Source organism: Bos indicus, chromosome 1, assembly GCF_029378745.1.
Source record: "Bos indicus isolate NIAB-ARS_2022 breed Sahiwal x Tharparkar chromosome 1, NIAB-ARS_B.indTharparkar_mat_pri_1.0, whole genome shotgun sequence".
NCBI classification, from domain to species: Eukaryota; Metazoa; Chordata; class Mammalia; order Artiodactyla; family Bovidae; genus Bos; species Bos indicus.
The window spans coordinates 10,666,224-10,689,439 of NC_091760.1; the positions used below are offsets into that span (position 1 = coordinate 10,666,224).

At 40.6% G+C, this 23,216-nt stretch overlaps 1 protein-coding gene across 1 annotated transcript in view; it reads left to right on the plus strand.

The window, feature by feature from the left end:
• CYYR1 (cysteine and tyrosine rich 1) overlaps positions 1 to 9,955 on the plus strand; it is a 117,666-nt gene extending 107,711 nt beyond the window's left edge. Inside the window, exon 4 of the mRNA XM_019959940.2 lies at positions 7,335 to 9,955. Within this exon, the coding sequence (XP_019815499.1) occupies positions 7,335 to 7,459 (125 nt within the window). The 3' untranslated portion in view covers positions 7,460 to 9,955. The remainder of the gene's footprint in view (positions 1 to 7,334) is intronic.
• Positions 9,956 to 23,216: the final 13,261 nt, after the last annotated feature.

Below are 23,216 nucleotides of genomic sequence, written 5' to 3' on the forward strand. Positions count from 1 at the left end.
TCATTCAGTGGATGTATACAATGATTTCACCCACAGTAATTAATTAACCCTGTGATAATTGAATAACCCCTCAAGTTATGACATAGTCCTACAGCTGGGAGGCCCCATAAATGAGTAGAAAATAGTTTAGTCAAGGTTAGTGTATCTCTTGTTGAAAGTACTTAGTGGGGAACCCTGCAGTGAACATTATTATTCTGCACTGGGAGGAGATTACCAAGGAAAAGTGATCTGCCACATCCAACCCTTTGTTGCACAGTGACCTTTTGAAATAGTTTGTATTCCTGCCACCTTGCATGTCCTGAGCCTTGTTTAATTACAACTATTTTAAAAACCATCAGTGTGAAAATAAGAATTATTTATCAAGTCTTAAATTTCCATGACTTTTCCAAACCTCAGTATAAACAAAAGAAAGTGATTATGTTAACCTCCTTTTAAAAAATGGGTTTGGATAATGCATATATGAAAGGAAATAATATGGATAAAACATAAGAAAAAGGCTTGTCAAAGATATAAAAATTAAATGCCAATGAAAGGAAAACTAGGGATTATAATGCTATCAAGAAAATGGAGATTTGAAGTATCAATACATTTTAGAGTCCTTAATGGTAGTTAGGTAGGTAGATTATTGATTCACTGATTGATTGATACATAGCAGATAGACAGATGGATGATAATGCTAATGATGAAGTTAGATAGGTAGATAGATTATTAAACAATTTTTTTCACTGTGACTCATGTACTCAACAAAGGATTTGGTGATAGAGGATGGTCTCTTCCAATTGTATCTATTGTATCTTCCAATTGTATCTATCTAGTGAAATAAAAAGTAAGTTTTATGCTGAAAGTGATTTTGAGGAGTTTGTAATTAAGGAGAAAGAAAAAAAAAATCATGAAAGAGTAGTCTCGGAGAATGGAGGGGTGGTGAGATGCCTAATGCACAATTTCAGAGCAATGCCAAGGCCTCCACACTTAAGAATATAGTCATGCATTTAAAGTGAGATCAGTTGGCACAATTGTGCATTTTTCTCTAAGCATATTAAGCTCCTAGATACAGATGTAGGATAGCCAAAATGTTGGGTTGGAGTTTTGTCAAGCAGCAGGGAAAGAAGGAGATAAATTTGATGATAGATGCACAGAGATAATTTTATTGATGGACCATAAATCTAAGCTGAATGAAGAAAGACATGAAGACAGGAAGGTAGTGATGTCAGTTTAAATTAATCTGCTTAAGGCCGTCAGTAAATCAGAAATCCAGGTGAAAGTGAAAGTCGCTCAGTCGTGTCCGACTCCTTGCAATCTCATGGACTGTACAGTCCATGGAATTCTCCAGGCCAGAATACTGGAGTGGGTAGCCTTTCCCTTCCCCAAGTGATCTTCCCAACCCAGGGATTGAACCCAGGTCTCCCGCATTGCAGGTAGATTCTTTACTAGCTGAGCCACAAGGGAAGTCCAAGATATATTGGGATGTATATTCTAGAAAGATAAGAAGTGTTGGTTAGATTACAATATGGTTCCATCATTGATTACAATAAAAGTGAGAAAAAGACCTTTGAAGACAAAAGACCCAAAGGACTGAGAGGCAGGATTGTTGTTGTTCAGTGGCCAAGTCATGTCAGACTCTATATGACCCCACAGACTGCAGTACACCAGGCTTCCCTGTTCCTCACCATTTCCCAGAGTTTGCCCGAGTTCATGTCCATTGAATTGGTGATTCCATCCTTATATTAAAAACTGATTAAAGAAGACAATCTAGGTGATAACTTTATTTAACACTTTATAAATTGGAAGGTTTTCATGAGGAGAACAATAAAATGGAAGAAAGGTAAGAAGCTTTTGTAGGATGAAGAATAAGAACAAAGAAAAGTAGAAACAGTCTGATTGGTTGGGGCCACACAGTCAACCTTGTTTGGATGAAGAGGAACCAGGAATGTTGAGTATAGAGTCCAGAGTGGGCTTGGTGTTTGGGGATTTTATGACTGGATATACTGAGTTTCTGATATACCGATGTATACTAGGACATGGATGTAAGTTTGCTGATACGGGAGCTCGAGTAGGAGTGGTTAGAAACCCAGTGTTTTCTGGGGCTAGAAATTTATTTCAACAAAGGGGTGTTGAAATCACTGAGAGAATGATACTATTAATAGAAGCTGTGATGCAAAGAAAGGCAATGAGCCTGATACTAAATCTTCAGTAGATGAGATTGTGGAGCAGAGAGGACCACACATATGGATAACAAGAAGGAGTAGAAAGGAGTATAATCTCTTAGAATGTGCTACAAAAGAGCTCAGGTTTTTAAAGACAGTTGTTTAAAAATGGCTCTGAGAGGAATGGATTAAGATGCGGTATATATTTAAATGAAATAATTATTCAGCCATATAAAGGAATGAAATAGTGCCATTTGCAGAGACCTGGATGGACCTAGAGGCTGTCATATGGAGTGAAGTAACCCAGAAAAAGAAAAAGAAATGTAATATTGCTTATATGTGGAGTCTGGAAAAATGGTACAGATGAACTTATTTACAAAGCAGAAATAGAGTCCCAGACATAGTGAACAAATGTATGGTTAGCAACGGGGGAAGGTGGGTGGGATGAACTGGGAGGTTGGGATTGACATATATATACTGCACATGTGCATGTTCAGTCGCTCAGTTGTGTCCAACTCTGTGATCCCATGGACTGTGATCCCACCGGGCTCCTCTGTTCACAAAACTCTGCAGGCAAGAATACTGTAGTGGGTTGCCACGCCCTCCTCCAGGGGATCTTCCCAAACCAGGGATTGAACCCAAGTCTTCTGCATTGGCAGGCAGTTTCTTTGCCACTGAGCCACCAGGGAAGCCCGTATCAATCTTTTTAACAACCTTCTTTTTAAATTAATTTAACAGGTGATAATCATGTTGCAATATATAAAAATAAGCAATGAAACTTCATCTATCCTACCAGATATTAATACCATTTAGAATCAATAATAACTAAAATTGGGTATTTGTGATTAAAAAATGATATGCCTTGGTCATTGAGACAGAATAAGTAGATTAAAATGTCTACGTGAAATTGCTATTAAAATTTCTACGTGAAAGTCTTTCAGTCGGATAGATGAAGTTTCATTGCTTATTTTTAAAAAATTAATAGTTTCAATTGAGATATAATTGACTTAACATTGTATAAGTTCAAGGTATACAATGTGTTGATTTGATAAATTTATATATTGCAACATGATTGTCACCTGTTAAATTAATTTAAAAAGAAGGTTGTTAAAAAGATTGATACGGGCTTCCCTGGTGGCTCAGTGGTAAAGAATCTGCCTGCCAATGCAAAAGACTTGGGTTCAATCCCTGGCTTGGGAAGATCCCCTGGAGGAGGGTATGGCAACCCACTACAGTATTCTTGTCCATTGCGACTCCATGGACTGTACCCTACCAGGCTCCTTTGCCCATAGGATTTTGCAGGCAAGAATACTGGAGTGGGTTGACATTTCCTTCTCCAGGGGATCTTCCCAACCCAGGGATCAAACCTGTGTCTCCTGCATCTTTTGCATTGGCAATGGATTGTTTATTAAATTTTGGTGACAAAATCATGGATGATTTTACTCTGTTTCCAATTTTCTAAAATAATGTACAATTTTGATAACACCATGCATCTTTCATTACATTTGCTTTAGGGATGTTGTCCTGGGTGGATTAAAAAAAAATGATTAACTTTCTGCTATGAATTTCTTAGCATCCCCTGAATTTTGTAAAATTCTAGACAACTATACTGACATACATGGTAATGGCGTATTTTCACTGTTTAAAGAATTGGAATGATTGATTATGAAAGAATTTCAAAAGTGCATTTCCAGCTACATCCATGTATCTTTTAAAGATGGTTTGACTTTAAGAGAAAGAAAAAAAAACCCATTAGAGTTAATCAGAAATTCTAAAATTGATACCCTGAGAAGTTTATTTCCTGGTGAAACCTTTTTATCTGTAAGAAGGAAAGATAGCACAGTTCACAGTTACACCAGGATTATTTCACAATGCCTTCCCATAGGTGGTACTGTAAAAGATGTGCCATGCTTATTTCATGATGGATATGATCTTCAAATTCCTCAAAATACCATTCTTCAGCATTGTATTATCACTTTACCAAATTCAAAACCTATATGAATGGCTTCATATCTTAAATTCAAAACCTATATGAATGAAAGAACATGGCTTCGTATCTTAGATTTTCATGTTCAACATGAAGCTGTATAAACCAGAGGGAGTCTCACTGAAATGTCCTCCAGCAGTGTTTATGCAGATGGCAAAATATAAATGCTTTGTTACCGAAGCATAAAGGCACACCATGGCTTAATGACCAAGAAAGATGCAGAGTCAATCTGTAGATTCACCTGGTGTGTGCCCCTCAAGTGGGAGGCAGGGAAAAGCTTCAACATATAAACAACTTAGAACCACGTACTTACATGAAACAGTTCAATGGGAATCCAGCTGCAACTTTCTGTTTTACGTGGAGGGTGCATTGCTTGGCTTGGAGGAATTTTATTATACATCTCTCTGTCTCAGTCCTCCCGCATATAATGAAGCAAAGGAGTGGGTGTATGCAGAGGGAAGGTGTGTGTAGATTCAATGGGAGTTACTCCGTTTTCTTGTAGAAAACAAAGCTTGGAATAGCCCAGCCTCTGAGGGCCTAAAGCAGCCTTCTCCACAGAACTGTGTCCTCTGCTGTGAACTCTGGCCTGCTCAGCCCACAGGAGAGTTTCAGAGTCTTTCCTCACCAGGGTGTCTCTCAGAGGACAGCCCACTCAGTTCTGCACCTCCATCTTTTTCTGTGTCCGGTGACTCAATTCTTTCCTAAGCATAGATAGATCAGTAAATGGTTCGAATCACCAAGCTCCTGGTAAAGCGAGCCAAGTTAAAGAGATGTAGATGGGAAAAGAATCTTTAAAAGAAGTGAGTATGTGGATAACAGGGGCTTACCCAGATGGCTCAGTGGTAAAGAATCTGCCTGCCAATGCAGGAGACGCAGGTTCAATCCTTGGATCAGGAAGATCCCCTGGAAGAGGAATGGCAACCCACTCCAGGCTTCTTGCATGGAAAACCTTATGGACAGAGGAGTCTGGTGGGCTAAAGTTCATTCAGAAGCAAAGGATTGGACATGACTGAGCCACTGAACACAAGATATGTATAACTGATTCACTTTGCTGTACAGCAGAAACTAACACAACATTGTAAATCAACTATACTCCAATAGAAACTAATTTAAAAATTTTAAAACACAAATACAAAATAAAGAGATGCTGAAGAAACAGTTTGTGTTTGTGTATAGGGGGAAGTCCTATGTTTATTAATACATGCATATTGATCAGAATACTATCATAGTCTCATCAGTAAGAGTACAATTGAGAAGACATGTTGAGGTTTGTTGAAATGTTGCTTGTTCTTCTCTGCCATTCTAAAAGTGAAAGCTTGGCTGTTTATTCACATTATTATAGCACTAGTCTGTGGTTGGAGAAGGCAGTGGCACCCCACTCCAGTACTCTTGCCTGGAAAATCCCATGGATGGAGGAGCCTGGTAGGCAGCAGTCCATGGGGTCGCTAGGAGTCGGACACGACTGAGCGACTTCACTTTCACTTTTCACTTTCATGCATTGGAGAAGGCAATGGCAACCCACTCCAGTGTTCTTGCCTGGAGAATCCCAGGGACCGGGGAGCCTGGTGGGCTGCCGTTTATGGGGTCGCACAGAGTTGGACACGACTGAAGTGACTTAGCTTAGCTTAGTCTGTGGTTTAGGTCACATTCACAGGAAGCAATTAAGACATGTCAATTTCCAACTAGAATCATGATCTTGACGATAAATAAAAACTACTGGCAAATCACCAAAAGGGTTGCTCAGATGTTTGCAAGTGATTTGGTTCTTGAGGACATGGAGTGCTCAAGGAGTACCTCTTTTCCAACCCTGTAGTTGGGATGGAGAGCACTACAAAATAGATGTCCATACATAATCATAACAAATATGATTTTGTTATAGGAAATGTGATTTTAAAACACACTGACATATATTACAGTAAGTAAATTAAAGAAACTTTTTCTATGAGATTTGAAAAAGTTTCTCCATCCTCATTTGCAAACCTGTTTGTCTTCCCTTTTGTTTGTTTCTTATTTCTATAATGACTCCATGACCCTCCAAGTTACAGAAGCCCAGTACCAGGCACCCAATACCTCCATATCTTCTTGCTCTCTACCTCTTTTCCAAACACCCAGTCATCACTGAAGCTCTCAAATGCTCAAGAGCTCCTAATAATCCCCACCACCAACTTCCACGAGTCCTTTAGAATCCCTCACATATGCTACTACATCATCTCACCTTTTCTTTCGTCCACCTGAATGCATATTTCTGACAGTCATCTCCCTAAAGCATACTCACTAGCATATTCAAAAAATCTCTAAAAACCACATATCACACACACCTTTTGTGATAGTCTAAGCCCACCTTGATGGTGATACAATTAGATTCCTCAGTATCCTTTCCCGTTTCTCTTTTCCATGTAGTTTTTGCTTTGAATCAAAGTTTTCTCCTCTTTCAGGACTTTTGCTCATCTTGAATTACCCTTTACTCCTTTCTGTCACTTCAACATCATCTTTCCAAGAAATTTGCCTTAAGCCACCAATTCTAAATACTTTGGCCGATAGCAGCATTTTTTATAACACTTGACTTTTCATACTGTGTATCCTCAGCCTGATAAAACTGATTATTGAAGGCAAAAATTATGTTGTTGTTGTTATTCAGTCCTAAGTCATGTCTGACTCTTTGTGACCTCATGGACTGCAGCACACCAGGCTCTCCTGTCCTTCACTGTGTCCCAGAGTTTGCTCAAATTCATGTCTGTTGACTTGGTGATGCTATCTAACCATCATATCCTCTGCTGCCCTCTTCTCCTTCATCCTTAGTCTTTCCCAGGATCAGGGTCTTTTCCAGTGAGTCAATTCTTTGAGTCAGGCCAAAGTATTGGAGCTTCAGCTTCAGCCTCAGTCCTTCCAATGAATATTCAAGGTTGAGTTCCTTTAGAATTGATTGTTTTGATCTCCTTGCTGTCCAAGAGACTCTCAAGAGTCTTCTCTAGCACCACATTCAAAAGTATCAATCCTTCGGCTCCCAGCCTTCTTTATAGCCCAACCCTCACCTCTGTACATGACTACTGAAAAAAAAAACATAGTTTTGACTATAGGAACTTTTGTAAAAATTATATCCTCCCCCGAAGTACCCTCTGAGTGTCTCAAATATAATGGACACTCTATCATTGCTAAATACCTGATGCCCTTCTCGTTTTGTTTTGTTTTTTTTTTTTTTCCAGTGGCACCACCCCCCTATAATTATGACCATGAGATGGAATACTGTGCAGACTTGCCTCCTCCATACTCCCCGACGCCAGCACAGCGTTCTCCACCCCCTCCATATCCTGGAAATTCGAGGAAGTAATCCTTCTCCTGGAACAGAGTATGTGCCAATCAGCAATCTTGCCTAGAATAAAATGCCTCTACTCAGAAACAGACAAGAAAGGATTGCCCTAAGGAACACCCTTTCGAGTTGGACAATATGTCAAGTGGAATGTCCAGGCTAAGAAAAGAGACACAGGATTTCTTCCCTACTCAGAGATGATCCCATCTGGGGTATTATGTTGGGTTCACAGGGACCACATTTGAAGAGGTCGACTGATACAGAAGCACACTCAGAAAAGAGTAGTTCAGTTCAGTTCAGTCGCTCAGCCGTGTCTGACTCTTTGTGACCCCATGAACCTCAGTACGCCAGGCCTCCCTTTCCATCACCAACTCTCGGAGTTCACCCAAACCCACGTCCATCCAGCCATCTTATCCTCTGTCGTCCCCTTCTCCTCCTGCCCTCAATCTTTCCCAGCATCAGGATCTTTTCCAATGAGTCAGTTCTTCGCATCAGAAAAGAGTAACGTGTAGACAAAACATCAGAAATTCGTGTCGCTTAAGGAACAGATAAAGGAAACTGCAGTATTCACCCTGAAAAAGAGAAGATTTATGTGCGATACAAGGCTACCCTGGACTCCATAAGGAAACGACTATCTTCTGCAGCTTTACGAGTCAGAACGAGAACTCTTCAGTCTCTTTGTTCATCCATAAATGCAGATCAAGTGCCTGAAAGCCTACTCTGTGCCTTACACTGTTGGAAACACTGGATGGAAGTTGCAGGAAGAGAACTCAGGTTTCAGTATAAGAAAGGGCTGTTGGGGTTTTCTTATTGACTAGATTGCTTTGTGAAGCTCCCTGTCTCCAAGACTCCTAACAGACCCTGGCTGACTACCCTGTAGAGACATGCTTGAGAAGGGAGAATGAAGTCAAATGGTAGATAAGTTCAGTGGGGCCCCAAAGCTCTGCTCATGTTTTAGATAGAAGTGAGGTGAATTTCTACATCACCAAGAATGAAAACAACAAGGGTAGTTGAATCTATATAATTTGAGACTTAAAACATAATCCAAAGGACTCAACGGCCGCTTAAAGCCAAGCACTCTTCACTGCTAGCTATCGCCACCTAAAAATCATCTGACTTTTTGTAGTATATGATCATAATGGTAATTCCAACTGTGAAAAGAAATTCATAACAAGTTCCACAAGCAACAAATACTTCACTTCAGATTAAAAGATGAGAAGCCAGAATCCTATGGGATTTTATATCAGGGAGTAAAATTTAGAACTTGACCAGGAAGCTATATAGCAGTTTACAAAAAGAAGAGAAAATGAAGCTTGGATTCTGTTTTGTGTAATTCCACTCATATGCAACTTGAACAAATTTCTATGTCTCTTATAATGTTTTAATAATCTAGTCTCTTGAAAAGTTATACAGTTAATGGAAAAGTAAGATATTGGTGTCAAACTGTTGCCTTTTGCCAAAACCCACATTTTATAAAGTGCCTACCTTTAGGTGTAAAAGTTTTTAATAAATAATTCTAATATGCCATATTCATTGCTGCAGGTGATCTTAACATTTCTATTGTCATGTATTTAAAGTTGTACATTGAGAAAATATTGAGAATAATGAAATTTCTGTCACTTTGCAATTAAATCTAAAATGTTTAAGCGAACATTATCAGCATAATTCAAAATCCCAAAATGATGCTAAGAGTTTTGCTTAATAAAACAATCAAAAGAAATGTCTTAAAGTAAAAATCATAGTTAGGAAACTCAGTAACTCATATAAGTAGCATATTTTACTTTCAAAGACATTGACTGAACTGAAATACAGTCTAACTGCCAGTGATATCTGAAAGCTAGATTTGTTTTGAATGACCAGCTTGATTTTCAGGCACTGTGATTTTCTTGCTTATGAAGATGGAAACCATTCAAGCATTCCAGCCTGTCCTACCTAGTAACTGAGATTTTAGCACAATTTTAACAGTACATATGCTTTAATTTATCTCTCTTCTGCAAGTGTGATCAGACCCAATTACACAGTAGCTACACAATTCAAAGTGTCAGAGCCTCTGAGACATTCAGAGTGATATTTCCCAATGCACCATATATTCCTTAAGAAAAAATAGAGAGGGCAAGTCCAGCAGTAATTGAATTCTCATCATCTTTGCTGTCAATAAATGTTTACTGCATACCTCGTATGTTCTGCCAACATTACTCGCATAGGAGCTATTACAATCCACACCATCTCTCTTCTCTGAGATGTGTTAAGACCTCCCTTAAGGCATATCACAAACCCATAGACCTCCAATAGATGAGTATTTTTACTATTTGTATTTAGTGTCACAATAGCATAAATGTGCACAATGTCAGTATAGACTTTTGGAGTTCACTGATTATTTTCATAGATGACACATCTTGGGGGAAAATAGTATATGATGTGAAAGCTTTGAATTACAGTTATTTAAAAACTAATGTATTTGCTGTGGCCAAAGTGTTTACAATAAGCAATAAAATGAAATAACCCATTATAACAAGAGTTATATTTTAAATCATCTTGTGTTTATTCTGCTTCAGCCTCCATTTCTGCAGATTTAGCCTCATTCATCTATACAGGAGACACAGGACTGGAGCCAGATAAACTTTATGTTGAATTCTGTCTCTTGCCTGAATGATTTGAGGTGTGCGTGTGTGCTAAGTTGCTTCAACCACGTCCGACTCTTTGCGACGCTATGGACTGTAGCCAGCCAGGCTCTTCTGTCCCTGGGATTCTCCAGGCAAGAATACCAGAGTGGGTTGCCAATCCCTTCTCCAGGGGATCTTCCAGATCCAGGGATCAACCCATGTCTCTTATGTCTCCTGCACTGGCAGGCAGGTTCTTCACCAGTAGCGGCACCTGGGCAGGCCACTTCATCTCTCTAAAATTCCAGTTTCTGCTCTGGAAAATGTATAATAGAATTGACTTCATCAGGTTTTGTGAAAATTGGATGAATGCACGCAACATTCTATATATTGTGCCTGGCACAAAGAAAATGTTTTAGAAATATTACCCAAAAATAAATTAACAAAAGAATGACATAAGGACAACAGCTTCTAGAGCTGTGCGTCCAACACATTAGCCACCAGCTACATGTGATTATTTCAGTTTAAATGAATGTTTACATTAAACTAAATGGGGGTCTTCCTAGATGGCCCAGTGGTTAGGATTCACCTTCCAGTGCAGGGGGTGTAGCTTTGATCCCTTGTCGAGGAGCTAGGACCTCACATGCCTCCCAGCCAATGAGTGAAAACATAAAACAGAAGCAATATTGTAACACATTCAGTGAAGACTTAAATCCTAAATGAAAAATGGAATCCCTCAGTCTCACCAGCCACATTTCAAATGCTACAGAGTCTCATGTGCCCAACAGCTGCCTTACTCGGCAGTGCTGCTCTAGAAAATCCTTTTTGCAAAATGCAAAGAGGCAGCAGGAAGGAGCTGAAGTAAGAAAAAGCTACTACAGTCATCTTATCCAGGAGAAACTGTAGTCTTTGTCAGGTAATTATACTGTCCTTCACAATTGTGTCAGGCCGTTGCTATGGAAGCAAGGCTGTGATCTACAGGAGACCCATGAACAATGAGAGTCCCAGTGATGCTCTCATCAGGACCAGGGCTGATGGTGGAGGAGAGCCCCTGGACCTGGTCCAGGAGTTGATGACTCAGGGCCATGGCCTGTTGGAGTCCAATCCATTCTGCAGCTGCCTTGCTCAGCTCTAGAAGCCATTACAGGGATCTCCAGGGCCACACACGTGCAGATGCAGCACTGAAGTGGGTTCCTTCATTACTACATCATCTTCTTCTCACCACCGAATAAAAGCTGCACTCGCCATGCAGCCACTTCTTCCCAACTTGTCATTGTTTAGCCAAACCCATTTTGCCAATTTGGGGCTGTAGGTGAGAGAGGATCTGCCATATCAGACAAGCTTGAGACCATCAAATAATGGAATTTCGGGTGCTGTTCTTTTATTTTTTAACTTAACTTTAACTACCCAATACCAGCATGCTAAAACTGCGTGATCACCTTACTTATCACCGCAGAGGCGTCTAAGGACTACTGGATCCTCGATCAGAACCTACCTGAAATGTACAAGTTTTATTTTCTACTTATTAGTCCAAGTTACAAAGAATGAGGCTGCACTTGTATAAGTTCAGTGCCCTTATGGTGCAGCCCCGCAGTGTGGTGTAGTCTGGCCCAAACTGTGTGGGAAAGGAAACTAACATAACTAGCCTGAAAAAAAAACTAGAGGTGATTCTGATTTCTACCCTAATCCCAACCCTACCACTGCCTCTTATGACTGGCTAATTTGAAAGAACTAAGACTCCAGAGTAAGATTTTAGTTTCTCTCATCTCTGTTACCTTCTAAGCTATGTGTCTGAGCCAAATAATTGAGTTTCCACAACCTAAGTTTTGTCCAAAACATGCCCATGCCACCCTTGCCAGGATGTTGTTTTTATATACCCTCTACATAAAAACAGTATATAAAATATGTCACAAATATTCGATCTGGTTGGTGACTCAGAAAGACACAAATATATGTACCTATTCTCTTTCCAATCTTTGTCCCCACTGCCAAACCTTACCACTTCTGTGTGTACGTGTTAAGTCACTTCAGTTTTGTCCAGTCTTCGCAGTTCCAAGGACTGTAGCCTGCCAGGCTCCTCTGTCCATGGGATTCTCCAGGCAAGGATACTGGAGCAAGTTGCCATCCCCTCCTCCAGGGGATTTTCCCATACCAGGGATCAAATCCACACTGCTAATGTCTCCATTGGCAAGCAGGTTATTTACTACTGGTGCTACTTCCTATAAGCAGGTGAAATAGTTATCCATCTCTGTGTAACAAATTACTTCAAAATTTGGTACCTTGAAACAGCATCAATTATTATCTCAGTTTCTATAGGTCCAGAATCTGGGTGTAGTTTAGCTGGTCCTCCAGCTTAGAGATTCTCGCAGGCTACAGTCATCTTAATGTGCAACAGACAAAAAGATCTGCCTCCAAGCTCAGTCACTCACATGGTCACTGACAGGAGTCTGTTCCCTGCAGGCTTTTGGACTGAGGGCTTCATTCACTCACTGGATGTTGGTTATCCCAGTTCCTTACCATGTGGGCCTCTCCACGGGGCAACTCAAAATATGTCAGCTTTCTTCCCCAGTGCAAACCAGCAAGAAGAGCCATGGAGTGAAAGAACCTGCTAGCAAATCATAGTGCTAGCCAGAGGGAAGTCACACACTTAAAACCTAATCTCAGAAGTGACATCTCATCCCTTTTGAAATGTCCTATTCCTTAGAATCCATGCTCTGGGTTCACTCTGCACAAAAGAGGAGGAGGGGATTACAAGAAGATAAGAGCAGGGATGTTTCGGCTCATTCCCTTTAAGTGCATTATTTGCAGTTTAGGCAATATTCCCTCTAACAGGAACGTGCCAACTCAACAGGCAAAAGAATACCAGGGCCATGCTTGGCTGTGATCAAGTTGCTTTTAGGGGCCCGGCAGGGGTAGAATGGAGCCAGCAGCATTCAGAGGCCCAGGCTAACTGGGTAAGTGCTGCATTCCTGAGGAATACTGAAAGGAGACACCACGTTTGCGTTTCCATGGACTTCGTTTACGAGTTGCGCTAAAGCCCATCACATCTGACAGGGAATGAAATAAACGCATACCTTGTACCTTATGAACAAGTCTTAACATGGTCCCAGCTCTAACCTCTGTTTTAACTTTGTTCCAAAATAGTTCATCTTCATCAAGAAAACACTTCCAAGACAAGTTTCCAGATGAATGTACAGTGGATCAAGTTGCTACCTAACCTAATCCTGAATACCTTCACTAAAAATGGAAAACAAACCCAAAGAATGTTTGGAACTGTAGAAACATGTGTTGGGAATGTTTGCCTTCTCTGGGTACATTCAGGAAGCACTGGTTTAAAACCATCAACAATGAAGCACAGACTCTTTTTCAACTCTTACTTCAGCTCTGCGCCCCCTCTTTTTTTTTGGCCACACTGTGCAGCTTGTGGGGTCTTTGTTCTCCGCCCATATGCACTCAGTCGCTTCAGTCATGTCCAACTCTTTGCAACCCCATGGACTGTAGCCCACCAGGCTCCTTTGACCATGGGATTCTCCAGGCAAGAACACTGGAGTGGGTTGCCATTTCCTCTTCCAGGAGATCTTCCTGGGATCAAACCTGCATCTCCTACATTGCAGGCAGATTCTTTACCCACTGAGCCACCTGGGAGGCCCGCTTTGTTCCACCGCCAAGCCTCTACCCGGGGCCACGGCAGTAAAAGTGTGGAGTCCTAAGCACTGAACCACCAGGGAGTTCCCTCTGCTCGCCCTCCGCTGCCCAAGTCATGAGCAGCTTTTCAGTATGTACCACCAGCCACTCCTTAGTGAAGAAGAGACAGAGGAGTAACTTTCTGAATGAAATCTGGTAGTAAGTAGTAGGTGAAGAGGAGATCTCATACTGTTTCCATGGAGTGAAACATGGATAATTTATTTTTTTCTGATTAAAGTCCACAGAGAACCAAGTGATCTGATTTTCCTATTTTTACATCTTGTAAGTCAGTGTCTTCATTTTTACACATCTTGTGTATTATTTTCTCTGTTGACTGGGAACAGCTTGAAAGCAGTTCAGTTGAAATAGTTGAACTTGAAATAGTTGAAGTTCAATTCCTTGTGTTTTACATGTGAAAACACATTTGGGGACCCATCACCTGAGCATGCAAACTCTCACACCTCCTTGCCTGGTAAAACCCCTGCTCATCTGTCCAGATGTAACCAAAGGGCATATATTTTGAGGTGAGGTCGGCTCTTTACTCCAAGTCAGGATTAATTGATCCCCACCTCTGCCTCATTTTATACCTATCTTCATACTCCAAGAACTGTTTCTTGGACATCTGTAGTCCCCTGGTGATGACTCTATACTTGAAATAAATGACTGAAGTATTATTAAGTCAGCAAATAACACATGGCAACAAAGAAAGTTGAGATAATGTTAAGAATGAAGGACAAGAGTTTATATTGAGCAACATGTTCTAAGGGGCTTCCCAGGTGGCACTGGTGGTAAAGAACCTGCCTGCCAGTGCAGGAGACATAAGAGATGTGGGTTCAATCCCTAGGTCAGGAAGATCCCCTGGACAAGGAAATGGCAACCCACTCTAGTATTCCTGCCTGGAGAATCCCATGGACAGAGGAGCCTGGGGGGCTACAGCCAATAAGATTTCACAGAGTCGGACACAACTGAAGCAACTTTAGCAGAGCATATTCTAAAAGGGGTCCATAACTCCAGATATGGCTCAGGAACTGGACAAAAGGCTACAGTTCTGTGGTTTTTAATTGATGGTTCAAGTCAGTCCAGAAACAGCTGGATTGTGTTTTTAAGCACAAGTGAACACATGTTGGCTCAAGTAATTGCACAGGCTCATCTTCACTGACTCAAAACAAGACAACACGCCGACATGGGAGAGGCACTTTCATAATTCTTCACACTAAAATTGAGCTTCTCATTTTGTTACCTAAAAAGAATACCAATCAAATATCAGAAAAGAATGGTCTCATAAATCACATTTTTATAGAATGCATCCTAATTATAATGTTGACTTCAGAAGCAGTGTCCCAAGGATTCACTGAAGGCAAGATGCCATAGTTTTGACATTACCATTCCTTCAAGGTATGCTGAAAAACCACTGAATATCCTGAAATGAAATGAAAAAGGCCAAAACTGCTGCAAGTGGGTAATACAATGGCTATCAGCTTTTGTGCTATTACTGTTTAATATATAGAGAGAGCAATAGAGTGTTTATCCAGATAATACCATTATGATAAAAGACTGTTTCTCAAAGGAATCTTTCCTAGAAATACCTTAAGTTAAATCATAATAATAATGGTAGTTTGGGGTGAGTATAGGTGCCAAGTACTGTGGTAAGCACTTTATATTTAATTACATTTAATCTTCCAGTCCCACAATGTAAGTATTATTATTATCCCCATTTTGCATAAACTGTAGATAGAGCAATTCATAATATCTTTCAGTGAGGATAAACTTTTAATGCTGCAACAAAATATATCCATATCTATTCTTTGCTTGTAAGAACTACCCACGGCTATCTTGGAGCTGATGGTAGAAACTGCCTTTTCATGAGTTCCAAGTGGATGACTGTACATGTGTGAGCGATATTGATGACTCATATCCTTCACGTTGTCCTTCTCTTGCAACTCATCACTTAGTCTCCATCAGTTCCAGCCCTTACAGTACACCATGGCTGAGACAGAGAGAGACAGGACTCTTTGGTTTCTGATAAGGCACCTGGTCTCAGCAGACATCTTCACTCATTTCTCTCTTAAGTCATGACTCTTCACCTGTACAGAAACCACTATGAATTTTCTGGGGATGCTCTGTATTTTCTTTTGACCAGAACAAAGGAATGAATCAATGAGGCATTGAGGGAGGTTGTTATTATTGCTGTTGTTTAGTCACTAAGTCATGTCCAACTCTTTTGAGACCCCATGGACTGTGACCCACCAGGCTCCATTGTTTATGGAAATTCCCAGGCAAGAATACTGGAATGGGTTGCCATTTCCTACTTCAGAGGAGATTTCAGACCCAGAGATCAAATTCACATCTACTGCATTGGTTGGTGGGTTCTTTACCACTGAAACCCCAGGGAAACCCATTAAGGGAGGGGACACCTGCAAACTGATGTGAACCTTTAATTAATTTTGAAGGATAGTCATAAATATTGGTAACAATGAACAAAAACTGTAAAAGTTGGTGTCTACATTGTATAGATCTAATGTTCTATGGAATTGCTTCTAGATTTCCTGTTGTACACTATTTTTTTTTTCAGAAACTCAAGATCTCTGTAGAATTTTAAGAGAAAAAATACATATAAGCAAGAAAATATTGAATGACATTAATAATATGTTAGCATAGTTAGGAAAGGATTTTTAAATGAGAAAAAAGCAATAATAATAACCTTCCAGATAATTTTGCATAAACAGAGTTCTATATTAATCAAGAAATAAAATAAGTTTTGCCCAGCACACTGCTATCTATGCCTGAATGTCAAAATTAAAATATTTATGAAGTCTGTGTTTCTCCAGGCCATAGTAATCTAATAAACTATATTTTTGCATCTTGGATCTCATTTGCTACTGTAGGACTTTCATACTCCTACAAAGTACAGCCTATAATTATATTTGGGAGTCCCCAGAGGATATGCCTTACAGCCTTTAAATTACTAAGCTGTATCTTCCAGTTTCTTTTCCTCTAGGTTCCCTTTACTGCTGTTATTAGCTAGACATTTGCCAACCACTAGAGTTCATGAGGTCACGTGGCACTACCATGCTGTTCAAGACCCCTGTTAAGATCTGTGCATTGGTTTGCTATGCCCAGACCCCAGGATTCCTATTATTTCAGGAGCTGCCAGGTGACAGTGTCACTGCCCACTAATGCAGTGACTGAGCTATCATGAAGAGTAACCCATGGGCTGTGTCTGCCTCCAGACTCTGTTGAAGGCTGTTGGCTCCAAACTCTCCATTAGAGTTTAGACAGACACACACCTTGAGGCCTGAGCCACTGAAAGGACTGATGCTGAAGCTGAAGCTCCAATACTTTGGCCACCTGATGCAAAGGAAAAGACCCTGATGCTGGGAAGGATTGAAGACAGGAGGAGAAGGGGATGACAGAGGATGAGATGGTTGGATGGCTTCATCAACTCAATGGACATGAGTGTGAGCAAGCTCCGGGAGTTGGTGATGAACAGGGAAGCCTGGTGTGCTGCAGTCCATGGGGTCAGACATGACTGAGTGACTGAACTGAACTGAATAGGAGACTAATGTGTCTTATAAGGGACTGATAAATTGCTATGTGGCAGCTTTTAAGATGAACAAGCTAATAAAAAGAATTGCATAGACTCAGAGCTATAAGCCACCATAAGATTTTTATGTAATATCTTTATTTCTAAAGTGAGGAAATAGACATAGAAAAGAGAAGGGAAAAAAAAAGAAAAGAGAAGAGACCTGTTCAAAATCACTGGTGATGAGCCAACTTGGTGGTGGCAACTCATAGGATCCCAAAGTCTTTGCCCTTACCCAGTGTACCATGCCACTTCTCTACACAGTTGTTGGTTCTGGTTGTTATTACCATTCTCTTTCCAACCTCAGGGCCTTTGCACCTGCTGATCCTATTTTTCTCATTGTTCAGATCTCAGTTTAAATATCAAACCATAATCCAAGGCTTCCCTGACAACCCGATCTGAGTAAGTCTCCAACTATCCCTTACCATTACTCTGAGTCACTAATTCCTGTGTGTTACCTGCTCTACTCTCTTTCCGTACTCCCTGCCTTCATGGGCATGATCAACAATGAGGGGCAGTGGAAGAGGAAGCGGCAGGCCTGAGGCTTACACCAGTTAACACAGGTGAAGTAGATGAGATCTTCATCAAGGCATATCACAGGACCACTAAAGGGTAAAACATAGCTGTGTTTGCACTTTATCTAAGGTCAGGCTCACCACCCAGGACCAGAGGTCTGTGGAACAACATGCAGATGCAATGCCTGCAATTGCATCAGTTGGTGCAATGCCTACAGAGATGCTACTGGCATTTAGTGTGGCACAAAAGACAGTCCTGAAAGGAACTAAACTGGGCCATTTGTAAAGAAGTGGATGGACCTAGAGACTGTCATACAGAGTGAAGTAAGTCAGAAAGACAAATCCTGTATATTAACGCATGCATGTGGACTTTGAAAACATTGGTATGGACAATCTTATTTACAAAGCAGAAAAAAAGACACAGACATAGAGAACAAATATATTGATACCAAAGGGGAAAGAGGGATGGGATGAATTGGGAGACTAGAATTAACCTATTTACATTATTGATACTACATATCCCAGAGGAGGACATGGCAACCTACTCCAGTGTTCTTGCCTGGGGAAGCCCCTGGACGAGGGAGCCTGGTGGGCTGCAAGTCAATGGGGTCACAGGGACTCAGACACAACTGAAGCGACTTAGCACCCAGGCATGATACTATGTATAAAATAGATAGGGAGCTTCTTCGGTAACTCAGCTGTAAAAAGTCTGCCTGCCAATTCAGGAGTCCCAGGTTCAATCCCTTGGATGGGAAGATCCCCTGGAAGAGGGCATGGCAACCCACTCCAGTATTCTTGCTGGGATAATCCCATGGACAGAGCAGCCTTGTGGGCTATGGTTCTTGAGGTCGCAGACTCAAAGTGATGGATGTGACTCTGCATGCATGCATAAAATAGGTAACTAGTGAGGACCTACTGTGTACCACAAGAAACACTACTTAGTGCTCTGTGGTAGCCTAAATGGGGAGGAAATCCAAAAAGGGGGATATATGTATACATATAGCTGATTCATTTTGCTGTACACTAGAAACTAACATCACAAACTAACATCACATTGGAAAGCAAAACAAAGAATTGACCCACCCCAACAGCAACAGGTGCCAATGTTTTACCCCAGATTTTCTTTCCTCGAGCACCTCAGAGTCAACCCAAAAGGTAAAAATCCACAATTAAATATTGCATCATTAATTTTGAAATGTTTCCAAGAATTAATGACCTCAAGACATGCCATTAGCAGTGAATTGCTCCACTGACTGTGCTGGTCTGAGGAACAAGGGAGTATTAATAAATCTTCTACCTCCATTGTCTACTTCAAACTTCAAAGGCACGTGGTAAACACCAAGAATATTTCAAGGAGCTTTCTGGCCTCTCTGAGTGCAGTTTTGTCTTGACAGCTGTGTTTCACTCAGGTCACCGACACATGTTGCTGCCTCTCAGCAATGGATGCAAATATCCACTGTTCAAAGCAGGATATATTTCTACCTGACAGTAAACTGCATTCTATTCAGAGGGAAGCTGCTGTGTTTTATTGTTGAAGAGGCAAGTGGGAACTTGTGGAAGTATAAGTTGTTGGAGTATGAATAATTGATGTTGGAAATAAGTCCTTTATATGAACTCCATTCATTAAGGGAAATTCAATCAAGAAGCCCTGTTTTTATGATACCAGGCTTAAGGTAATGTCTTTGGATGCAAAAACATTGGCTTCTTACATACCCTGGGCTCAGGTTTAAGTAAATCAGGTCCTGTAACCATGAGATATGATGAAAATCAAAATGTTAGAGGCCACTTTTCTACTTATATAAGGAGAAAAAACAAAATTACTAAAATGGGTCCACTGATCTAATGATATCTCCAGGTCTAGGTTTAAAATAAAACAAAGTCAGTAGATTTCACAGGATGGAGTGATACTTTTCCAGAAAGTTACCAAAAATCATGGAACTGTGATGCTGGAGAAGACTCTTGAGAGTCCCTTGGACAGCAAGGAGATCAAACCAGACAATCCTAAAGGAAATCAACCCTGAATATTCATTGGAAGGACTGATGCTGAAGCTCCAGTACTTTGGCCACCTGATGCAAAGAGCCTGGAAAAGAGCTTGGAAAAGACCCTGATGCTGGGAAAGATTGAAGACTGGGGGGAGAAGGGGATGACAGAGGATGAGATGGTTGGATGGCATCACCGACTCAGTGAACATGAGTTTGAGCAAACCCAGGGAGATTGTGAAAGACAGGGAAGCCTGGCGTGCTGCAGTCCTTGGGGTGGTAAAGAGTTGAACACAACTTGGCGACTGAAGAACAGCAAAAGCCTGGAACATTTGTGGACACCTTTAAAAATCACTTTCATTCACTCATTCATTCATGAATTTGGGTATTTTTCTCTTTCTTTTTTTAATAATCACTTATTTATTTGGCTGGCTGGGTCTTAGTTGCAGCATGTGAGATCTTTAGTTGTGGCATGTGAACTGCTAGTTGCCACATGTGGGATCTAGTTCCCTGACCCAGGATTGAACCCAGGCTCACTGCATTTGGCAGCATGGAGTCTTAACCACTGAACCACCAAGGAAGTCCCTTTGGGCATTTTTTTTTCAATCAATAGGATTATTTTTTTATAGCAAACCTATTTTATGTCAGGCACTAAATTCTGGGTTGATAGCAATAAAGAAAATGGACAAGGTCTCTTGACTCACAGAGATTACAGCAGTCTCTATTTGCCCTACAGGAAAAATACCAGTCATGACAAAATGCATTTGTCCACTCCAAATATAGGAAGTTCTGTGAAGACAAATCAGTCCAAGATGCAACCTTAGAAGTCATTAACCTTGACTCCATTATCTCAAAGATGGGAAGGATGAAGTGGAAGGGGAAGTGGCTTAGGTGAGCCTAGACAAAGGAAGAAGCATGCCTGAGGATCACACCAATTAACATAAAAGAAGTAGAAGTGATTTCCATCTATGTAGAAGGCCAACAAGACCACCAATAGGCAAAATATAGCTGTATATGCACTTTAGCTCTAGTCAGGCTCATAACTCATGTCATCTAAAGTCTTCCTTAAGACCATTTGTCTTCTAAACCTGAGTTCTTTTTTTTTTTAATTTATTGTTTTAATATGACCAACACTTACTGCTTTTATTTAGTTTTGCTTAATATACCTAGATTTGTTTGTCAGTTGATTGGTTGGTTGGCTAGCTTTAGCAAGGCTTAACTACTTCACAGGTGTAAACAGCTTTTTGTATCTTCCTTGGGAGTTTGGGGCTTCCCTCGTGGCTCAGCAGTAAAGAATTTGCCTGCCAATGCAGGAGATGTGAGTTTGATCCCCTGGAGAAGGAAATGACAACCTATTCCGGTGTTCTTGCCTGGGAAATCCCATGGACAGAGGAACCTGGTGGGCTACAGTCCATGGAGTCACAAAGAGTCAGACATCACTTAATGACTAAACAACAACAAGATAAATACAATTTTGAGAATTGGGTCACTGCTTTGGATCTTGAGGGGGCAGGGAGCAGAGTTGGGTTGTTGGGTAGCAGCTGGGAGTAGCTCACAGAGAGATGGTACTGGAATAAAATTAGGATCACTTCAAAGTGCAGAGCAATGGTTCCCTGAAGTTTTTTTGATCCCTAAAATGTCCCCTTATGCTTGGAGAATACTGGTCAAGCTCTACTCAGCCCTTCCTAGCCTGCCCACCCGAGGCACATCCAGAATTAAAACTTTCAAGTACAAGATTAAGTATCAAAGTTTCATTTTCATTTGAAGAAGCCCTTAGGTCTTCAGTCTGAGATGTTCTATCACCCAATTTACAGTTTCCTGGACTGGAAAATCTGGTTGTTTATGTGGTTCTGTCTATGCTTCTGACTGTTCACCATCTCTATGATACTACACTAAAATACACAGCCAATTTCATTATTTTTATGGGCCGTGAGTATGTACAAGAAAGGTTGTGTCAGATAAGTAGAAATACAAGAAGCAGTAAGCCCTTGAATCTTTATAAAGTCTCACTTACTTACTGGCTGTGCCGGGTCTTTGTAGGCTTTGCTCTGGCTGCAACGAGCGGGGGCTACTCCCTAGTTGCGGTGTGCGGGTTTCACATTGCGGTGGCTTCTCTTGTTGCTGACCACTGGGCTCTAGGGCGCATGGGCTTCAGTCGTTGAGGCGTGAGGGCTCAGTAGCTGTGGCTCTAGAGCACGGGCTCAATAGCTGTGGCCCTTGGGCTTAGTTGTTCCATGGCATGTGGCATCTTCCCAGACCAGGGATCGAACTTGTGTCTCCTGAATTGGCAGGCAGATTCTTTACCACTGAGCCACCAGGGAAGCCCAGTCCTTGGTTCTTATGAATGTTCTTTTGCTTTACCATTTTTTTTTTTTTTTTTTTTGCCAGAACTGCCATGTAACATGGGGTCTTTTACTTCCTAAAGGTATTGTAATTTACAAAATACATTTAAAATCTTTTGTGCATGTTTTGGGCAGATAGGAAGCAAAAATGAGAAATATGGTTTGACCATAAGTTCCCTCTAAAATGAATTTAAGGGGGCTGTACACTTCTGAAAGTAGAAACTTTTAGTTTATTGCTATGAATATTTAATAGTCTTTACATTTTCATTGATGAGTAATTTAGTGTGTGTCTCATGTTCACTTAAGCATTCATCATACCAGATAGATATGGTGGTGATGTCCAGAGAATCCATCATATATTTATGAATATGAATCATTTTTCATCCCCAAATTAGTCCATTACAAAATAAAATTTACAAACCATTCAAATGTTTCCTATATCAATTACCAGATTTTAACCCCTTACCTACATAAAACATTCAAAGGACAACTTCAAATTTGAAAATAACCACAGTGGTTCTCAATGTAAGATTAGCATTTCCCTTGAGTCAATAATTCATGGCATTTTCCAGTTTTATCTGAAAGCTATCCTCATAACATGAGTCAAATGAAAGAACATAAATATGGACACTTACAGAAAACTGCTGTCTCTGCCATCAAAACTCTTTTTTTTTCTGAAACAATGATGCTGCTTCCTAACTCAGAGCCAAAACATGACGATTTAGAGGTTGAATGATTATATTCTAATGAAGTAATGCCATTTGATTTCTGACTTAATTTCCCATTTTATATTTCTGAGTGGGCATGAAGGAATGCACAAGCTTCTCGGTACATACAGAATAAAAATGAATCGACCTGCATATTGAAATTGCCAAAGCACTCAATGTTTTAAGAGGTAGCCAATCAAAAGCAGAATATTCTAGTTTCCTTGAAAAGAGGGAAGAGGATGAGGAATTTATAAAGCTCTAAAATGCTTTGATATGTGTGTATGTATCCTTTATGTATGTGTGTATACCTATATACATATATATATATATGTATATAGTGGCTTCCCTGGTGGCTCAGTGGTAAAGA